This window comes from Amblyraja radiata, chromosome 9 (genome assembly GCF_010909765.2).
Source record: "Amblyraja radiata isolate CabotCenter1 chromosome 9, sAmbRad1.1.pri, whole genome shotgun sequence".
In the NCBI taxonomy this organism is placed as follows: Eukaryota; Metazoa; Chordata; class Chondrichthyes; order Rajiformes; family Rajidae; genus Amblyraja; species Amblyraja radiata.
The window spans coordinates 50,852,734-50,867,767 of record NC_045964.1 but is presented as its reverse complement, the minus strand read 5'-3'; the positions used below and the strand labels follow the sequence as shown (position 1 = coordinate 50,867,767).

General features: G+C 42.9%; 1 protein-coding gene across 1 annotated transcript in view; it reads left to right on the top strand.

Annotated features, from left to right (window-relative positions):
• The first annotated feature begins 2,607 nt into the window (after window positions 1–2,607).
• The window catches only part of kcnk10 (potassium two pore domain channel subfamily K member 10), a 33,363-nt gene continuing 20,936 nt past the window's right edge, over window positions 2,608–15,034 (top strand). The window contains exons 1-3 of the mRNA XM_033027366.1: window positions 2,608–2,886; window positions 4,742–5,064; window positions 13,223–13,340. Coding sequence (XP_032883257.1) covers window positions 2,802–2,886; window positions 4,742–5,064; window positions 13,223–13,340 — 526 coding nt within the window. The 5' untranslated portion in view covers window positions 2,608–2,801. The remainder of the gene's footprint in view (window positions 2,887–4,741; window positions 5,065–13,222; window positions 13,341–15,034) is intronic.

Below are 15,034 nucleotides of genomic sequence, written 5' to 3'. Positions count from 1 at the left end.
GAATAATAGAACAGCCAAATGCGGATAGATTAAATTGACTTGGTTTGTGTCCGCTGACCTCTATACGAATGAGAAGTTATCAAAATGAAATGCATTATTTTCTGATTCAAAACTCTGACAATGTGACAGATTTTCCCTCACCTGGGATAACAGGAACACTCCCAGGTTACCGATCAAAAGATGTAAGACTGCGATGAGAAATGTATTCACTGAGACAGTGAATTATGTATTCACTGAGACAGTGAACCTATGAATTTGCCATCAAAGAGTACTGTCAAGGCCACATTATGGAGTCATAGAGTCATACAGCATGGAAACAGGCCCTATGGCCCAACTTGCACCCCCCCCCCCCCCCGACCAACATGTCCCATCTACACTAGTCCCACCTACCTGTGTTTGGCCCATGTCCCTCTAAACATGTCATATCCAAGTTAATGAATGTTTTAAGAAGAAAACTAAGCTTCCAGAAGCAAAGGTCATCGAGGGACAATAGGGAGAGGGTGGGACTCCTCAAATTACCCAGTGCCAAAAAGGCTCTGACAAGACGCTGACCATCCAGCACCCAGCTATGGCAATACCATACCAATACCATGTTATTGACCCATCAACTGCTTAAAGATTTTACCTCCCACTCACCTACACAGCAAATGTAATTTACAGTTGCCAATTAACCTGCCAACAATTGTATTGGGCTGTTGAAGAGTTGAATGCTCTGCATATATTCTTATTTTCATTCTAGATGGAGAATGATAGATTTCCGGACCTTAAAGGAATCAAGGGATTTGGGAGAGCATGTCATGTGCACCTCATTCTTTGTCCTTCGTTATACCTACACCGTTAGTTTCCATGCTGGCCACCACAAAAGTAATCTTCCTTGCCCCCCCCCCAACAAAAAAAGATCCCAAATTCATGTCTAGTCCTCAGGCAATGCTGCTTCCTGGCCATTTTATTGTATTATTCCCATAAACTTTCGATTCAATTTAAAGCCAGAATCAGTCTCTATGTTGAATAACATCTGGACTCTGAATATCCGAGGTAGAAACAAATTATCTTCGTTTCAGTCATCAATGATCCCTGTTGGTCATTATGGGACTGGGTGGCTGGGTAGGAGGGGTGATGTGGGTGAAAATACAAAGGACAAACACAAAAATCAAATAGTTTTCAAGTGAAATTGTTGGGGAGTTGAACATAAAATAATGCCACCTACATGGAAGGACGACAACAATGCTGGAGAAACTCAGCGGGTGAGGCAGCATCTATGGAGCGAAGGAAATAGGCAACGTTTCGGGTCGAAACCCTTCTTCAGACTGATGACATGATGGCAAAAATGTGCATCCACCTTTAAGGCACTATGTTTGGTTTTAGATCACGAAGATAATTGGTTTATTGATTGCCATTCGATGAGGGAGGAAAGCTTGGAGTAATAATGCCGCAGTCCTAATAACGGGGACAGACAGGTGCACGAGAAACAAGGGATGGGCGAGCATTATGGAAAACGACGCAGAAATTTGCACGTAACAGTTAAACATTCTGCCACAGCAGTTCCACTACGAACGTTTGCCTTGTACCTCACTCCACCACGCATGCAGCGTTTACATTGAATTTTATACAGCGACGATTTAGAAAACTTTTTTGGCGACATCTGTAGCGAATGAACGCCCCCACATTCCCAGCCCCTCCCAGCTTTCATTTTACTTGATGTTTTCAGCCCCCTCTCCTTTGTTCTCGCCGTATGGCCTCACACTGGCAAGGCTGTCTCGGCGTGTAGCTGCAGATAAAACCGCCACCCGGCAAAAACCTGATTAACATTCCGGGCAGGCTTGTAGACTCAGGAATACCGGTAGCGACGCAATGCGATTAAGTAATGTAAAATGCAGTCACCAATTGAACTTGCTGGTGATATCGCCAATGATTTCATGCCACCTTTCTTTGCTTCGTGTATTTATTTTCACCAGAGCCACGCCTGAACAGAGACGTTGAGTTAGTTTACGAACAATTCGTTCTGCAGCGCTTTACGACGTTCAAATAAGAACACACAGGCTTTAAAAGTTTAAACGATTCCAAAATAAAAATTGACCGTAATAACGATTACACGTAATTTTAAACATCGCAAACTGTATGTTTGCATTATGTAGGCGTCTGCACTTGGCAGATGGTGGAGTGTTACAACCGGTTCTTGCGAGACAAATGCATGCACGCATGCAAGCTGATGCTTATGCATACGTTGTCCAAGTAGGTAGGAATCGCAGCACACACACACACAGTTTACGCGTTACAGTAGCAGTGGCAGTAAATACTCGTTTCCACCCAAACTACCTGCTGCCGGTCGCCCCTGCCCTCTTTGTGTGGGGGATGTGTGATGAGGTGCCTGCCGCAGGACACTACCATGTGCCGATAAGCCGAGCGTGACTCCGACTCACAACTCCACCTAACAACACGACACCGCCACACACAGCCTCCATCTCCAGCCACAAAGAGTGAGTTCTGCCACTTCAGACACTCGGGAAGCAAAATCTGCTATTTTTCTTTTAAAAAAACGAGATAATATACTTTTATTTTTTAAACGGAGGAAAAATACATATGACAGGCAGGCGCGGGCAGTTCGCGCTGCAGGGTGAGGCCATTCACGCACCAATCGTTCCTGTTGTTGCCGAGCCTGGTTTATGAGTTTTGCTTTCTATTCATTTTCTTTCTGTTATCGACTTGCTTGGAATAAAGCACGCATACGTAAAATGTTGACTCCAGCGGATGCCCTCTCATCTTAAACAGGCGCATTCAGAATAACTGGTTACAATTCGCGGATGCAAGAAAAGGCAAGATTTTGGCGATCTAAGATGAAATTTCCAATAGAATCGTCAAGAAAACACACTAATTGTGAGCCACCAGGTTGGTAACTGTAACGCAGTAAGAATATATACGTGGTGTGTGTGTTTGTGTGTGTCATCAGAATTTTTGTTTCGTGAATTCACTGATATTTTTCCATGTGGTTGATATTGTTCTCATATCATTTAATGTATTTATGTATAAGCGAATCGATGGCCAATTACGTGAACGTGCAACTGTTGTCTTCAAGCAGCCAAGAGTGTGCTTCATTACATCGATATATGCACATCTAAATGGGGTTCTAATACAGACCCTGGCAATAACCATTTTGAGAGGGATATATTGCACTGTTAGCGGTGCACTTACATCGTGTCACCCAACCGTACGCGTTGGATCGCAATAGAAGGGTTATTTTGAATATGTACATTTCAATTATTTCCAGATTGCATATTGAGAATATTATTTTTCGCACACTTCTCTGCGTTTCACGAATCGATCATTTAGGTCCTTCGTGCAGCTATGATTTTAGTGGCGGGATTATTGCATGTAGCGAGGGAAAAAACACCCGCAGTGTGATGCGGGAAGGAAAATTAAAAAAAAACATTGAGAAAAATCTCTGTTACATAGATTTCCACTTAGACTGTATTTTCTGGGGGTATTAAAATGGAGAGGTAAACTGTTTATATCTATTCAGCTTTTTACCAGTTTTTCTATTTGCTATCTCTTACCGCTGTCTGGTTGAATTCCCGTTGGTGCGTTGCTTGAAAACTATTCCTTCCTTACAACATCCACAACATACCCTCTACAACAATTTCTAGATGATATAGCTGCCCCCGAATGTAAAACGGACAACACTAACCTTTCAACTATTCTGTTCCCGGCACCATACCAACCACTTATTAATTTCTCCTAGATACCAAAACCGTCTGAAATGTTGTGAATCATTAGGTGATATTGTATGCAAATAAACCAAACTGGTTTTTGGATTGAGACCACACATAGTAAAATCGCGATCCCTGTTCAATAATGTTTACGTTCGTCACAATAACAACCGCAAATATACTATATAGTGCTGCTTCAAGCGTCGTTATATGAACAATAGATTACTGGGAAATCGATCGTTTCCGGTAATCCTACACAAGATGTTAATTTCTACTAATGCGTTTAATGCTTCTGGCTCGAATTGCTCTCATCAAATAACATTAATGATCAGTAGAGCAATACTAAAGGCATACACTATTTATCGCTGCCTATTGGCACGGGGTTCACTCCGGCTGATATAGTGTCCGTTTTTAAACATCTGACATAGTTTGCTGCAGTTGGCTTATTCTAGCTAACTTTATAACTAAGCAGGTACGGTGCTGTGGGCGGGGGTGGGGGGTGAAAGTAAGCGATTGGATTCTGGAGCATGGCAGCCCTATCACCTTTAATGTAGTTTGACGGTTCCATTTACTTTGCACACTGAAGGCAAATTGCCCCCGTCCGGGGTCTCCAAGTGTAACCTGACACAACCACAGGAGATCACTTTATGGGAATGAATGATGTCACCATCACCAGGAAGTGCTAATGGCATGCGCCTGTTTAAAGCTGAGGAAATGCTACTCCAGCAATGGGAACGCTTATGCATGACACGACTGCACAGAACAAACTTAAAAAGGCCGAGTTACATGCAACTGAAACAGTGGGCGTTTCACCAATCTGCACACCTCCAGGAAACATCCTGGTCACAAGGTCAGACTCGGAAGGGAAATATGAAGTTAGTATGTATCCTAAATTGGTATCCGAATGCTAGTTATGATGTATCCTAAACTGGTATCAGATTGCTAGATAAACCGGTAGATAACTTTTGGCGCACATAAATATATATTTTTCAGCTTATCCTGGGGATCAAAATTATGCTTCATTATTTTTGTTTTAGTGGCTGTCCAATCCACTGTGCAAGCCTGTGACTCAAAGACCAACGGGCACTATCCGGTATCCAGGCTGTCCATATCTTCCAGGACTACGGTGATAGCTAGTATGGACAGTTGTCACCAGTCATCGCACACAGTCATGAAGTGGAAGACGGTGCTGGCCATTTTCGTGGTGGTTGTGGTTTACTTGGTGATCGGAAGCACGGTTTTTAGAGCTCTGGAAAAGCCTTTCGAAAGCAAACAGAAGAATAAAATCACGGCGGAAAAATCCAATTTTCTTCGAAATCACCCGTGTGTGAACTCCGATGAGCTTGATGCGCTTATTAAGGTAAGGACAGGTGTGTGCTCTCGTTCAACTCTGTGCATCTCCTGAACGAACATGGTTTACTCACTTGAACTCTCTCGAGCAAAAAGAAAGTTTAGTAAAGAAAGCGCTCGGTGGGTTTTGGTGAAGGAGTGCGATTTGCTCCAAGAGTCATCGATAAATGAATTAATTTTACTTGTTTTTTATGCCGCATGATCATCTTGATTTCCAAATAAGGACGAACAGGTGTTCAAACGACAAGTAGGGTTGCTAAATTATTGCTGGCACAATGGCTCTGACTTAGACTACATACCTTTCCACTTTATGTAAGCATCTGAGGCATCTTGAAGGCTGCTGCTTCAAAGCAGCAGCAATGTGGAGGAATCGGGGACAAGTAGTAACTTGCCTACTTGCATTTATTTTTCAATGGATTCGTGGTTCTCCAGACAGTTTTAACTCGGCGTACTGAACAATGCGAGATGATTCACCGCTCCTATTTTCAGTGAATTATGACACCAGCAGGAACAGGTTGTTCGGTCCCTCGTGCTTGCTCCATCACAATCAATTTATGGCTGATCTTTCACCTCTACGGCACTTTTCCGCGCCAACCATTCACTCCCCGAATATCGAAACATCGGTCAACCTCTGTATTGAACACATTCAGCCACCGTGATCTACACACCCTCCTGGATAGTAATTCCAGAGATTCATTACTCCCTGAGCGAAGACGTTTCTTCTAATTTCTGAGCTGAATGGCTGAGCTCATGTTTTGAGACTGTGGCTTCTGGAAATAGATTGACCAGAGAGGGTAACATCATCCTTTGTAGCTATTCTGTCAACCACTGTTAGAGTTTTATGCATTACAATGAGACAACTTCTCATGTTTTTCTAAATGCAAAAGAGCACATGCCTAGCCTTGCTTCGTTCCTTACACAAAGCACAATTCCCTCACACACCACTTTAGGATTCCATCTGGTGAACTTACATTGTATTCCCTCTATCACGAGTACAGGTTTCCTTAAGTAAAGAGACCAAATGTGCTTGAATTCTTTTATATAAAAATACAGCCTGTTCTACTTGTCATTTTTAATTCTCCACATACAATGACACTCAAGTTTCTCTAAACACCAACACATTTAATTCTCTCACCAAGTAATACATATTGTTCTTATTTTTTAAACCGTATTTGGTTTCACATTATTCCACAGAATATTCCTTCTTCCATAATTTCACCCACCCACCACTTAAATCATATTGTGTCCTCCTCATAACCCACAACCCAGCCTAATGCCATCAACATTACACCTGGTCCCCTTTTTCAAAAAAAATGAGATGGATTATGAATGCATGAGGCCCACCACCAATCTTTGTGGCACTCCACAGGTCACAGCCTCCCAACCCAAAAGTGATCTGTTTATTCCTACTTTTTGCTTTGTGTCCATTTATCAATCCTTAATACTCACCCTTACATTAGCCCCAAACCCATGTTTACTATTTTGTTCAATAGCTTCTCAAACAGTAGTTGGGTCTGCAGAATATTTGTTATTGAATTTGCCTAAACGCCACCAGGCAAGCAATTAAGAGTACAAGAAAGAAAATAGTAACAAATATGTAACCCTATAGCAATTAACCATACTATATATTTTTCAATTGTGCATAATACGTATAATATTTAAATTTAAATTCAAATTATCTGCCACAATCAACACAACTTTTCCATAGTTTGTATTATATACAAATGCACTGCATTTACTCATCAAGACTCTACATCTCCTAAGCCCGTGAGCCCCAGCAGTAAGAAGAACGGGGGATGTCCTCTTCTCAATGGGATTGTGGAGAGAATAAAATGGGATTATTGTAGGATTAGTGCATATTAGTGCATAACTGCTAGAGTCAGTTATTAAAGATGGGATAGCAGCACATCTGGAAAGTGGTGAAATCATTGGACAAAGTCAGCATGGATTTACGAAAGGTAAATCATGTCTGACGAATCTTATAGAATTTTTCGAGGATGTAACTAGTAGAGTGGATAGGGGAGAACCAGTGGATGTGTTGTATCTGGACTTTCAGAAGGCTTTTGACAAGGTCCCACAAGAGATTAGTATACAAACTTAAAGCACACGGTATTAGGGGTTCAGTATTGATGTGGATAGAGAACTGGCTGGCAAACAGGAAGCAAAGAGTAGGAGTAAACGGGTCCTTTTCACAATGGCAGGCAGTGACTAGTGGGGTACCGCAAGGCTCAGTGCTGGGACCCCAGCTATTTACAATATATATTAATGATCTGGATGAGGGAATTGAATGCAACATCTCCAAGTTTGCAGATGGCACTAAGCTGGGGGGCAGTGTTAGCTGTGAGGAGGATGCTTGGAGACTGCAAGGTGACTTGGATAGGCTGGGTGAGTGGGCAAATGTTTGGCAGATGCAGTATAATGTGGATAAATGTGAGGTTATCCACTTTGGTGGCAAAAACAGGAAAGCAGACTATTATCTAAATGGTGGCCGATTAGGAAAAGGGGAGATGCAGCGAGACCTGGGTGTCATGGTACACCAGTCATTGAAAGTAGGCATGCAGGTGCAGCAGGCAGTGAAGAAAGCGAATGGTATGTTAGCTTTCATAGCAAAAGGATTTGAGTATAGGAGCAGGGAGGTTCTACTGCAGTTGTACAGGGTCTTGGTGAGACCACACCTGGAGTATTGCGTACAGTTTTGGTCTCCAAATCTGAGGAAGGACATTATTGCCATAGAGGGAGTGCTGAGAAGGTTCACCAGACTGATTCCTGGGATGTCAGGACTTTCATATGAAGAAAGACTGGATAGACTTGGCTTATACTCGCTAGAATTTAGGAGATTGAGAGGGGATCTTATAGAAACGTACAAAATTCTTATGGGGTTGGACAGGCTAGATGCAGGAAGATTGTTCCCGATGTTGGGGAAGTCCAGGACAAGGGGTCACAGCTTAAGGATAAGGGGGAAATCCTTTAGGACCGAGATGAGAAGAAACTTTTTCACACAGAGAGTGGTGAATCTCTGGAACTCTCTGCCACAGAGGGTAGTTGAGGCCAGTTCATTGGCTATATTTAAGAGGGAGTTAGATGTGGCCCTTGTGGCTAAAGGGATCAGGGGGTATGGAGAGAAGGCAGGTACGGGATACTGAGTTGGATGATCAGCCATGATCATATTGAATGGCGGTGCAGGCTCGAAGGGCCGAATGGCCTACTCCTGAACCTATTTTCTATGTATCTATGTATATTGGTCAGTATGAACTTAGTGGGCCAAAGAGGCTCTTTCACCATTGTCAACTCCATGACATCAAATCCTTGCTTGATTTGCTTCAATGCCATTTTGTGGAATATGAGATGACTAATGAGCCCAATGCAGGAACTGTAAATGTTATCACAGATGGGGCAGAAGATGGGTAATTTTGGAGATGGTGTGCACCTTCCACTTCTGAACGACCCTGATGTGCAAACCTAAAGCTATCCTAAATTTTCCTTCTCCATTTTGAGTGGCCATTGGCGAAAGATTCCCAGGTGTTGGTTGGGATATTTCATGTTTCACGTTTTTCAAGTAATCTTTGAGAACATCTTTGAAGCCTCATTATTGTTCATTTCTGAGCGATGTCATGGCTCTCTTCCCATAACAGAGCTCAGAAATTAGTACTTGTTTCGTGAGTCAGCTATTGAACATGCAAATGTCATGCACGTGGCCAATGACGTTTCCATTGGATCTGACTGAATTCAATTAAGGCCTCAGTGCCAGTGCTATTAGCTTGTGCAAGTTTGCTTCAACAGCCAGTGAATTTGGAGAATTTAGGGGAAGCTGTATTGGTGGCACCTCTGCAATGATCTGATGTGTCTGCCACTGGTTATTACAAGTCTTGGGTGTATATATATAAAAGAGGGCAGGGACCACTGCTGTCTAATAGATCATGAATTTTGTATCAGGTTTAAAGTCATGATCTACAAATTCCCTTTTCTTTAGATGGGTAAAGGTTGTGCAAATGCATTGAAGGTGATGATTACTTGAATTATCAATGTCTGCTGAATTAGGGGAAATGTTCGGAGCTTCCCAAAGACTTTTCTGTCTGAGGGTAGTATTGTACCGTGGAGTGGATTGCATAAGGATGCACATGCAAGCAATTTAGATGCATGGGAAGACGACCAATAGCATGTTCCTTCAAATACATCCTAAATATACCAATGATCCTTCGCTGTGGCTGTGTCCAGACCCTAGAATGTGAGAGTGCCTTCACCAGAAGGTTAATAATAATTTATGGTGGATCACTGCAACCTTCAAACGGAAACATCCAAAAGTGCAGCAGAAACTATTTTATTTGATTGCATTTGTTGACACTCTAGTTTATTGAGAATAAAACGTGCAGAAATTCTTTGCTATTCTTCGAATAGTGTCATAAAATCATTTGAAGCCACAAGAGACTGCAGACGCAGGAATTTTGAATCTTGAGGAGCATCACAGTTACAAAGTACATGCACAGAAAAGATGAAAACTGCCCAGCAGTTTGCAAAAATCAATCAATCAATCAATCAATCAATCAATCAATCAATCAATCAATCAATCATCAAATTACAACATTTCCATTCTTATCAATGATGCACTCGCCCCCCCCTCCACGATGGCAACCAGTGTTCATGATGGCCTCCAGAGACCCTGTAGCCACCACTTCCCCTCTCCAGGGACACGCGGGCATGAACATAGACCCAGAAGAGGGGCAGGCAGTCGACTCGGGCAGAACACTCAATTGCCCGGGGGTGAAGGTGGCTAGTTTTAAGAGAGAGGTTGGGATGGGGCAGGAACTGGAACATGACGGGTGGATCTAGTGGTTTGGATGGATAGATGGATGAAATCAGGTCGGGGGGGAGGGGGGTGGGATGGGTGGGGATTGGCAAATTGTGTGGATGAGGAAGAGCTCAGTGAGAGGGAAGAGAATGTTGTGAGAAAGAAGAGAATGTACGGGAACAGGATGGATAATGGGACTGAGGGAGGGGATGCAGGTTATCTGAAATGAGAAAAATCAGTGTTGATGCTATTGGGTTGTAGATGACTGCTTTGCCAAGCACTTGTGGTGGAATACGAGGTGCTCTTGCCCTCGTTTTTTGTTTGGCCTCACCCAGCCAATGGTGGAGGCTGAGGACAGACAGGTCAACTTGGGAATGAAGAGGGGAATTAAAATGGCTAGCAACTGAGAGTTCCAAGTGGCAAATATGTTGTCTAATCTGTGCTTGGTAGCATTGACGTTGAGGAAGCCATATTGAAAACAACAAAGGCAATAGTTAAAGGGGGGGGGGGAGGGGCACTTGAATCTCTGCCTCACCTGGAAGGGCTCTTTGGTCCCTGGAAGAAGGTGGTAGAGGACTGGGTACTTGTCAAGGATAGAATGTTCACACATTGAGGGCACCCATCAAGGGGATCTCAACGTGGCCTCCTCTACATCAATGAGTGCAGATTAGGTGAGCGCTTTGCCGAGCACTTGTTATTCATCCACCATGGCTACCCAAAACTCTCAGCCATTTCAATTCTGCTCCCCATTCCTACACTGACCTGTCTGTCCTTGGACTCCTCCACTGCCAGTGTGAGTCCCAATGCAAGTTAGAAGAAGAGCAACTCATATTCTGTCTGTTTAATAAGGAACTGCAGATGCTGGAATTGTCTACCTTCATATTCTGCCTGGGTAGTTTACAGCTCAATAACATGAACATTAAATTTGGGTAAGCTGCACTGCCCAGCCCCTTCCTCCTCAGTCCTTTCATCAATTTCCCACACATACCCTTCTTTCTCACAACATCCCACTCACCAACTGCCTGTCGCTCACACTCTCCTCTCATTAGGCCCATTTCCCCCATATTCCCATCTATCCTCCCTTATTTGGCACCATTTCCAATCAGATTCCATCATCTGCAGCCCCTGGTTACCTCCACCAATCAGATGTTTACTTCTCCCCCTCTTCCCCATGACTCCATCTACCAATCCATTCTTCCTGTCCTGGATCCACCTATTGCCTGCCAGCTCTTGCCCTGGACCCATCCCTTTCCTCTTTATACTGGTTATCTCCCCTCCACTCATTCAAGTCAAAGAAGGGTCTCAACCTGAAATATCTACTATTAATTTCTCTTCACAGATGCTGCCCGACCCACTGAATTTCTCCAGCAGACTGATTTTTGCCATAGAATATTTTACTTGTTGGTGGAAGATTATTAAAGTTCAGGAATTGATATTTATTTCAATTTAGAATTTAAAAAATCTGAATGAATCACTAATGTACAGATTTACAATATCTTTCTTGATTTGGTTAAGTCACCAACGTTGTCACTAATTCTGGTATTTTAAAAATCCCAGAATTAGTAACGACTTAGGTGACTTAACCAAATCAAGAAATATATTGTAAATCTGCACATTTTTGGTGGGCTCTTTCTTCTATAACTTTTTCTGAAACTTTGTGCCAATGAAAATTGATCATCAGAGAAGCAGCAAAATATTATAACTGGTGAAAGATCATTCAGTTGAAGTTTTAACTTGTCCTCTCATTAGCACACATAGAAATTTACCTTTGTTTGTATTTGGTGAGATACATTAACCCATTAAGCACATATATTAAAATCAAACGCATAAATCTATATGTATTTAACATAATTATCAGATTTGAAATGATATGATAATTACATTAAATATATAGATTTATGAGTGTATTTAATATATGTTGGTAATATGGGGGAGATAGTCATGCCTTCCTTGCATGCCCTTGTCTGGGAGTATTACGCCTGACATAATGAGTGTTTCCAGAATTGCATGCCTTTGTTGATATCTTTCTGAATATAATAAGCATAATTTCAAGCATTCAAACCACTTGTATTCAAACTTACTTTTGAATTTATCACTTAGTTGCAGATCATGAAACCAATAATCTGCATATAAATGATCACAATCCGAATCATCAAATTGGAAGGACAAATTAAATTACTACTTCAAAACCTCAATCAAGAGGTGAAATGCTTAACAATAATTCCTTCCAATTCACATCACAGAGGCTTCACCTTGAAGTTACTACTCCTTTTCCACTATGGCCAGAAAGAGTGAAATGAACTCTGAGTGTAGAAATGAAGAACTGCAGATGCTGGTTTATACCAAAGATAGAGTGCTGGAGTAACTTAGCGGCTCAGGCAGCAACTCTGGAGAAAAATAATGGGTAAAGTTTCGGGTTGGTTCAGTCTGAAGAAGGATCTTGACTTGATACATTACGGATCCTTTTTCTCCAGGTATGCTGCCTGACCCCTTGAATTACTCCAGCACTTTCTGTCTATCTTTGAGATGAACTCGGGGCCTGTCCCACTTACGTGTCCTTGGCACGCAAATTACGCGACTTCGTGGTCGCGTTGAGGCGCATGGGCATCGTATGGCCCACTGAGAAGCGCGGAGGGGTATGTAATTGTGCGCGACATCGCGCGGGGCTCCGAAATTTTTGTAGCGAACAAAATCTTCGCGCGCCAACGGCCTGTCGCGGAACTGACGGCCAAAGTGGGACAGGCCCAAGACCCTGGCGCGACGCAACATCTCACCTTCAACAGCAGCAGAAGCGGGCAAACGATCGCCGAGCTCAGCCTGGGACTCATGGCTGTTGCGGTCTGGATCCGCCCCCACTTCTACTCCCAGAGCGGGGCCAAGAAAATTGAAGATAGACACAAAATGCAGGAGTAACTCAGCGGGACCAGCAGCATCTCTGGAGAGAAGCAATGGGTGACGTTTCGGGTCAAGACCCTTCTTTTCAGACTGAAGAAGGTCCTCGACCCGAAACATCACCCATTGCTTCTCTCCAGAGATGCTGCCGGTCCCGCTGTTACTCAAGCATTTTGTGTCTATCTTCAAATGACGTCACGCGCTCCAGACGGCTGTGCGGTCGAATGAAGTCGCTCGCGACCTTCGCGGGACCGTCGCGGCTCAATGCGACCACAAGGTCGCGTAATTAGCGTGCCAAGGACACGTATGTGGGACAGGCCCTTCAGAGTTTGTCTGCTACATAGTGAGGGCTCACAGCTGTGTTGACTTGCATAATACTGTACAGATTAGACTCTTTTGCAAAGACTTAGATTTATTCCTGCACATTACAAGTTATATTGTTTTCTTGATGACGATTTGAAAGTACATTTATATACACATTTCTTTTCAGCATGCAATTGAAGCTCTTGGTGCAGGAGTGAACCCTATAGGTGACTCAACTAACAATACAAGTCATTGGGAACTTGGCAGTGCGTTTTTCTTTGCTGGAACTGTGATAACCACCATAGGTAATTTCCTTAAAACATTGTTACCAGTATAATTTGTATATATGCACACATTTTCAGTTGATGTAAAGTAGTCCAGAGATTCTGTGATAGTTTACTCGACTTTCTTTGAAATTCCCTTCTCACACTTAAACCCGACCAGTGTTAGGGTAAAGGTGGAATGAGTTATCGGGTAAGGTCCAATTTAGGGATGATGAGCAACAACCAAAAATCTGCAGTTAATCTAGAAACAACGAACTGCAGATGCTGGTTTACAAAAAAAGACATAGAGTGCTGGAGTAACTCAGGAGGTAGGTGGGTGGGGTGGGGGGGAGAAAGCTGCAAGAGTGGGGGGGGGGGGGGGGGGAGATAATTGGTTGATACAGGTGGGGGGGGGGAGAGAGGTCGATAGGCAGATAGTTGAACAACGGACTGAAATGATAAGACGAAAGGTGTCAGATAAAAGGATTGTAGATATTTGAATTATGAAGCTAGAGGAAGGAATGTAGGTGGAAGGGGAGGGGAGAAATAGATGCACCCAGGTGGGGCAATAAAAGGGAGATTGGGAGGGAAGAAGGGAGAGTGGGAGGGTTTTGTATTTATCTAAAACAAGATAATTCAATGCTAATACCATTGGGCTGTAAGCTACCCAAGCAGAAAATGCTTAACTTTGGTAATGGAGGAGGCCCAGGACCAAAAGATCAGTATGGGAATACGAAGAGTAGTTAAAATAGCTAGCAAATAGAATGCTCAGTAGCCCTTGGCGAACTGAGCACAAGTGCTTGTCAAAACAGTTGACGAGTCTGCACTTGATCTCTCCAATGTACAGGAAGCTACATCAGGAACACTGGAAGCAGTAGAGGAGGTTCTTGTTAAACCCTCCCCTCTCCCTCCTCCCCCCACACTGCTCCCTTCTTTCCCTCCTCATTCTCCCCTGTGCCTCACATGGACCTGCATTTACTTCTCCCCTTCCACAAACATTCCTTGCTGAGGCTTCACAATTCACAACTCTACAATCCTTTTGTCTCCCTCATTCTGCCTTTCCATCTCTGTCCAACCATCTGTTGATCAAAAACTCCCCTCACCTGCATCTGCTTATTACCTGCCAGGCTTTAGCCTTCCCCTCCTCTCTTCCAGCGTTCTTCCCCTTGCTACCTACAATCAGTCTGAAGGAAGGTCCAAACACGAAACGTTATCTATCGATGTTCTCCAGAGATGCTGCCTGACCCGCTAAGTTACTCCAGCACTTTGTGTCGACTGCAGTTAATCTTTTGGATAAAGTATATTCACTAATTTGAATAGTATCTTATCAATGCATAACTGGAATTGGTATGGTTCAAACTGATCAAAATGCTCTTCTAAGGGCTGAGTAAAAATACAAATTCGGAATTGATGCTTATTTATGAGCCTGAATTATACCAAATGCCACATCAATGAAAACATTCTGCTGGACACTTTCCATCCGCTTACATACACAATTTTTTTTCTGACACCAATTTTTTCATTCCGTTCATCCATCTAAAAACTAATTAGCATTCTTAAACAATATTAATTTGGAGGCCATGAGCTATGTGGGTATGGAAACACACAGAATAATTAACTATATACTTTTTTCTCACCTGGATGTCCTGCAAAATGGTTGTACTATCAATGACTTTGTTAGTTATTTTCTCAAACTCAACTGGCTGGTAACCTTTTGGAATGACTCCTTTGTATAT